Source organism: Panthera uncia, assembly GCF_023721935.1.
Source record: "Panthera uncia isolate 11264 chromosome E2 unlocalized genomic scaffold, Puncia_PCG_1.0 HiC_scaffold_20, whole genome shotgun sequence".
Classification (NCBI taxonomy): domain Eukaryota; kingdom Metazoa; phylum Chordata; class Mammalia; order Carnivora; family Felidae; genus Panthera; species Panthera uncia.
In genome coordinates, this window is record NW_026057589.1 from 11,606,562 (window position 1) to 11,613,451 (window position 6,890).

General features: G+C 44.4%; 1 protein-coding gene across 1 annotated transcript; it reads right to left on the reverse strand.

The window, feature by feature from the left end:
• Positions 1-535: 535 nt before the first annotated feature.
• On the reverse strand, positions 536-4,884 carry LOC125916374 (haptoglobin). The gene is made up of 5 exons (XM_049622546.1): positions 4,819-4,884; positions 3,585-3,664; positions 3,176-3,277; positions 2,362-2,436; positions 536-1,449 (listed from the first exon to the last, which is right to left on the reverse strand). Exons 1-5 carry the CDS (start codon positions 4,821-4,823, stop codon positions 671-673), a joined length of 1,041 nt encoding a protein of 346 aa, XP_049478503.1. The 5' UTR covers positions 4,824-4,884; the 3' UTR covers positions 536-670.
• Positions 4,885-6,890: the final 2,006 nt, after the last annotated feature.

A 6,890-nucleotide genomic window follows, 5' to 3' on the forward strand; every position in this document is an offset into this window, starting at 1 on the left:
GATCTGGACTCACCAAGTCCAGAAGTCCTGCCTTTACCCCGTCTTACTTTGTTTTCTGAAGGCTGGTGTGTTGGAGCACAAATAATAAAATACTGCCTGTGCCAAAACCCTTGTTTTCATCCCACGTTGAGCTAGCCTCTTCCTCATCAGCCCGCACTCTTTCCCCTAACACACTTCAAAGAAGAGGATGCAGTGTAGAGAGCTGAAGTTCATATCCAGACGGACCTGGGTTCAAAGTGAATTCAGCCTCACTATCTAATAGCTGTATGGCCTTAAACAAATCACTTAACTTCTCCAAGTCTGTTTTCTTGTCTGTGAAACCAGGGTAACAGTGACCTTTCTGAGGCCTGCTGTTTGGTAGGCACTCAGTCAATGAGTATGATCCCCAGGGTGGGAAAGTTTGTTTCGTCTTACAGATTTTGAGTTGGCTTGGGGTGTTTTCTTCCACACTCCTAGTAGACTCTATACCACTTAGCTGCTGCTGTACCATAAATGAGAGAATAAAAAAGGCCTGAGGCTAAAAATAGCACAGAAATGACTCAAAAGAAATCCCTTTATTGATTGACTCAGCACTGCTTCACACCCCATTTTATCCCCTCTCTTCCCATCTAGTTTCCTCTCTTCCAGAGTAAAGTCTTGCTGTCAGGCTAGGGCTCCCAGCCAGACAGCATTAGTTGCCAGCTGTGGTTTCCTGAATCCAGGCCAGGATGGAGGGCACTTTCACGTACACGCCATACTCAGCAACCCTACAGCTCTTATCAAAGCTCAGGATTCCCGCTGCATACCAGGTGTTGTCGTCCTCGTCGTGAACAGCAAACGCACTGCCAGCATCACCGTAGCAAGTATCTTCCTGAAACTTAGACAAGCCAGCACAGAAGGTGTGCTCATTCAGTATGGGCTGCACCCCTACAGGACTCTTCGGTGACTTCTTCTCGGGCACTGTGCTGCCTTCGTAGTGCTTCACACAATTCTCTTGATCAGCCACAGGCAGCATGACGTACTTCAGTAGCTCAGTGAAATTAAAGTTGGTATTTCGCCCCCATCCAGACACATAGCCCACACGCCCCACTTCTGCATAATCTTTTGAAGGTAGACAGATGGGCATTACTCTCTCATCAATGGGCACCTTCTGTTTGAGTTTGATGAGCCCGATGTCTACATTGGAGTAGTTAGGGTGGAGAACCACCTTCTCAATCTCCACAGGCTGATTTTTCCCCACATAGAGTTTTAAAGTTGGGGCAATGTCTTTTGCTTTTGCATCATCGTTATGGCCCAGGAAGAGATTTTTAGCCGTGGTCAACAGCCACTGTTCACTGATCAGTGTGGCCCCCGAGGTGAGATTATGGTGGGAGACCATCTTAGCCTGCCAGGGAAAGCTGCCTTTGGCATCCACTGATCCACCCATGATCCGCTGCACCTGATCCACCGGGTTCTTGGGCTTTCCGCACACTGTCAAGGAAAGCAAGAAAGTCAGGAGCAGAAATGTCAGTCTCCCAGTGTAGGAAAGAGGGGCAAAGCATTGGCAATTGCTGCTGTCTAAACTGTTGTGTTAATTTCTGCACAGCTAGGAATATTTACACTCCTTGCCTTACCACCTGCTCCCCCCATTTCCATTGTTGACAGTTTAAAGTGGCTCTTTTTTATAAAGTTGTTTACATCAGTAGGGCACAGTTCTATTTCCTGCTTTTCTAACTCATGAAAAAAAACAAGTAGTGCTGAGATTTTCAAATCTCAATGCTGAGACTTTCCCTAAAAGTCATTGTGAGGGTGAGAAGCTATAAAAATTCATTCTCCCTAAATAAAGAGCCATCTGTTGCAGCGTTGGCTGGAACTCAGATTTTAGGTAGAAGGCAGCTTAGCGATTCTACACCACTAGTCATAGGAGAAGGCAGACAGAATCCTCCCGTCCCAGGAGGGAAAGGGAAGGAGCAGTAGCTTTTCCTAATAACCGGAACTAGAAGTCCTAACCCATCTCCAACCTGCTGCCTCATACTTCCATGGATTTCTTTTTGTTCTGTCCTCCCATGACTAGTTCTTCCTGGAGCTGGCTGTACACTTGACCCTGGGCTGCCTAGGCGGCCTCTCTGTACACACAGGGCCTTCTGATTCTCTGGGGGCAATGTGGACAGTGGATTCAGTCAATACCCCAAAGACCCAAATGAAGGAGATCCTTAGTGTACTTTTTTGGAGAGCCATCACCCAAATGCTCACTTATCGGCCTGACCATTTTGGGTTCTCCCAGGTCCCTCATCTTGGCCCTGTGATGCTCAGAGGAAGCCACTCAGGAAGGATGTGCCTGCCCACACACTAGACTCTCAACACCTACCTTTGGTCAGCTTCCCAGGGCCCCTGGCTTCCTACCTGCTTCACATTCGGGAAGTTTCTCTCCAATGGCCTTGTTTGTCCAGTGCTTCTCACTGTTTAATGTATACTCTCCTGAAGCAAAAGGATAGAAAAGAGTTAAAAGACACTGAATCTGGACCCAGCATGAGGAGAGGAGGTGTTTAAAGAGAATCAGAGAAAGAGAGGAGAAGGAAGGGGAAGGGAGGGAGGGAGGAAGGGAAGAGCAGTGTACTAGAAGCCAAGTGGCGTGGGGGGGGGGGGGGGGGGCAGCAAAGCCCAGCAGGACAGATTTGTTGTCATGGAGACACAGTACAGAGTAGGCACCAGGGTTCAAATTCTGCCTGTTCATCTTACAGGCTACCTGAACTTGAGCAAGTTATTCAGCCTGTCTGTACCTCAGTGTCCTCATAAGGAAAATGAGAGTAACAGTATCTCTTCAGAGGGTTTTGTAAGAACTAAGTGAGCAGATATACATCAAGAACTTAAAACAGTGCTGGGAACACAGTACTCACTAGTAAGGACCACCCCTTGTCATCACTGGCACCACCCTTGGTTGTTTTTTTTTTTTTACCACATCTCCTTTTGGAGATGTAGATCTCACTCTGAGATGAGTAGGCTACAAGTTATCACCTCCCCTTAACAAAGGAGAAAACTTGGAGCTAAAGTTAATTTGCCCAAAAGGCCACAGCTACTGGTGACAAAATCGCTATTAGAATCTACCTCTTCTGGTTCCAAGGAGAACATGTAAGTTTTCTGGCCCATCACCCTTGGCCCTACTCATCATGGAAAGGCCGGGATGGAGGAGGGTGCAGGGACATGGTCCAGGTCTTACCGTCTCCTTCGGTGCGCAGTTTATAGAGGGGCTTACACTGGTAACGAACAAAGTGCTCTGCATAGCCATTCTCAATCTCTGGGGGCTTTGGAAGGCTGACCTCTGCAAAGGAAATGCAATAGGAAGAGGGGGTTCATGTTCAGAAACTCATCCCAGAGACCCATGAAAAGAGTTGAGAAGAAGCTGTTCTGCGTATCAACTGCCCTCCACCTCAAATGGAAGCCAAAGGGAAGGCCATCCCCCCTTTTCTCTGGATGGCTCTCCAGTGTTCTTCACGGGACTGAAATACCAGAGGTTAAGATGAGAAGGAGGAAGTGGCTTTTCCCAAAGAGAGGGTGTAGATGTGATAGGGTCAATGAGACCCAGCAGTGCTGGGACATCCAGCTCCCACCCAAACCCAAAGACCTACCTGTGTTATCCGTGGCATTGCCAGTGTCCACTGCGAAAAGCTGCCCCCAGAACAGGAGGGCAACGACAGCTCCCAGGGCTCTGCAGAGACAGGACAAGAAGGGGTGCACAACTGGTCTCCTTGCTTCACACACACACACACACACACACACACACACACACACACACACCTCCCATTAGCCAGCCAGAGAAGAAGGTACATGGAAGTGTTAGAACCAAGAAGTTGCCTCCTGCCAGCACCCATATACACAGTCCACTCGGGTTCCAGTGTGGTCCGTGCTGCTGGGAATTCTACATGAGCCTCAGAGAGGAACCACCAAGATAGGAAGGTACATAGGCATGTGGGCCTCAATTTCTGGCAGCATTGAGGAAACATTAAGTTGCTAATAATAAATGAGCTCTCCTGAAAAAAAAAAAAGAGCCTCCGACACCAAAGGCGCTGGGCTACAGGATAATAGCTAATAAAGTGTGGGTAACTTGAAAATGGAAAGGTAGGGATTTCTTATGCTATTCCCTAGACTTTTTAATTTTTTCCATAAGTAGATGTTTTAAATATACAGAATTTATGGTTTTCCTATTATTTTATGATGATTTGCCTTTAGGAAACCCCAAAACACCAAAAGGTCACCAGGAAGATAACGGGCTTCCTGAAAACATGACCGTAGACATGGGCATTGACGCATAGGCGACACTACCAGGTAATCGTTTCGCTGACAGAAGCCAACTGTACAGAGATTGCTTAGTTAAGTATGTAGTCTTGTTATTTCAACCTTTAAAAAAGGTTTGGTTTTTTGGTTTTTTTGGGGTTTTTTTTTTGCTTTGATAAAATCTCAGTGCCTTAATTGGGTCACTCAAATGTGTTACTATTGGTCTTACACATTTTTTAAAACAAACAAAAAAAAAATCTGCTAATAAACATATCTTAAATACCAGAAAGCCTACTATGGGAGCCTCTGGCATCCCCTGTAAAGATGAAAATTTTGTAACCTCGAGGAAAAAGATATTGTTTAGAGTAAGTCACATTCTCATGGACACAGAAAAGCAGAAGATTTAGCACGCTAAACTAAACCCCTTAATTTGCTATAGTTTAGCCCAGTGGCCCTATTTCTTTGTTCTTGATTTCCATCTCTCCTTTGGTTTCCCCCATACCTGAGCTGTCCCGTGGGTACAAGATGTGCACAGAGAAAGATGACATGAGCAAGGGAAGGAGGGAAGTGGCAGAACCATGGACTCACCTCATCTTTGGTTTGTCCTGCCGGATGGAAGAGCAGTGCTGTGGGAGCTACCTGCTGATGCTTTTATGCCTCTGGTATCTCACTCCACCCCCTTCTGGGTTTCGTAATTGCTGTGTCTACACAACTTTGACCTTGTTAAGGTCACTGCATTTTCCAGTAACAGAGCCACAAACAATATGCCTGTTAAGAGCTGAGCTCTTGCTTCACACTTGAGTTGCCCCTGGTGTTTCTTTACAAACCCCAAAGAAGCCTGGCCACGCCATGACCCCCTGTAGCTGCCCAAGTGTTTCCCGAAATCAGTCACTGTGCAGGAGTGGGGGAGGAAACATCAATCTGTGTCTCTTTGTTTTGGAGAGTTTTCAGCACTGAGGGAAAAAAAAAAAAAAACACTTCTTTGCATTATTTCAAACGCCTTATAGATGTTCCTGCAACCTGGCTGAGACAGGGCTCTAAAGAAAACATTTCCTTTTCACAATCATCTTCCCCACCCTGTGTTGACATCTCCCTATTGCTTAAAACTTCTCCAACCTGAAATCAGTAAAATGTATTTATTGTCTTCTCTGATAGTTCTTTGCAAGAAATCACACAAAATGGTTAAAGCTGTACTGTAGGCTGCTGCAAACCATGCTCAATGGCAGTAGTTCTCATGGTATTGTAATCCAGTAATTAATACAGACAGCAGGTGAGGAAAATCAGTATGCTTCAGTCAAATGTCTGCACTCTTTATTCCAAGTCCTACTCAATTGAACTCAATAAAATACTGCTTTGTTCATTAAAAAAAAAAAAAGATCAGTGGTTCTTAAGTTATAATGTACAAAAGAATCACTTTGAGATATTGGTGGTGGCACTGATGTAACAGCAAGATCACTGGAAACAGCATAGGTGTCCATCAGTAGGGAATGGGTGCAAACGAGCAAAAAGCAGAATTAGACCTATAAATACTGAGAACAAAGTGATGGCTGCCAGAGGGAAGGGATTGACAGGATGGACAAAATGGGTGAAGGGGAGAGGGAGATACAGCTTCCGGTTCTGGAAAGAATAGGTCATGGGAATAAAAGATACAGGGAATACAATTAATCATATTGTAATAGTGTTGGAAGGTGACCGATGGTAGTAGCTACACTCGTGGTGAGCACAGCATAACATACAGAGATGTTGAATCACTATGTTGTCCACCTGAAACTAATGTAACATTGTGTGTCAACTGTACTCAAAATACTTTTAATAGGGGGATGGCTAAATAATGTGGTATATTCATATAATGGAATACAGATCTTCCACGCCTTGTGATAGGGCTGCATCCTGATAAACCATCTTAAGTTGAAAATATTGTAAGACACAAATTCATTTAATACACCTGACCTACCAAGCATCAAAATTTAGCCTGGCCTACCTTAAATGTGCCCAGAACAATCCCATTGGCCTAAGTTGGGCAAAATCATCTCACTCAAAGTCTCCTTTATAATAAAGCATTGAATATCTCATGTAATTTATTGAATACTGTAGTGAAAATGAAAAACAAAGTGGTTATGTGGGTAAAGAATGGTCATTAAGCGTATTGATTGTTTACCCTCAGTCGTGTAGCTGACTGGAAACTGCTGAGCATCACAAGAGACTATCATCCTGCATATGACTAGCACGGGCAAAGATCAAAATTCAAAGTACAGTTTCTACTGAATGCATGTTGCTTTCACACCATCATAAAGTCAAAAAATCAGAAGTCGGGGGTGAGGAGCTAGGTGAGCCAGGTGATGGGATTAAGAGATATGAACTTCCACTTATAAAATAAATTAAGTCATAAGGATGTTATGTACAGCATAGGGAATATACTCGGTAATATTGGAATAACTTTGTGTGGTGACAGATGGTAACTACACTTACCATGATGAGCATTTCATGCTATATACAAATGTTGAATCATTATGTATCTAAAACTAATAGAATAGTGTACGTCAACTATACTTTTTTAAAAAAGGAGGAAAGAAAAAACTCGTTAAGTTGAACCATCTTCAGTCAGGGACAATCTGTATTACACAGCTGTGAGAGTGAACAGACAATGAAAAAACATGGAA

What these genes read in the sequence shown, in the direction of transcription:
- LOC125916374 (XM_049622546.1), bottom strand. An exon ending in ACTGCGCACCGAAGGAGACG is followed by an intron (nt 2,437 to 3,175) that starts GTAAGACCTGGA and finishes CTTTTGCTTCAG; the next exon opens with GAGAGTATACATTAAACAGT. An exon ending in ACTTCCCGAATGTGAAGCAG is followed by an intron (nt 1,450 to 2,361) that starts GTAGGAAGCCAG and finishes TTTCCTTGACAG; the next exon opens with TGTGCGGAAAGCCCAAGAAC.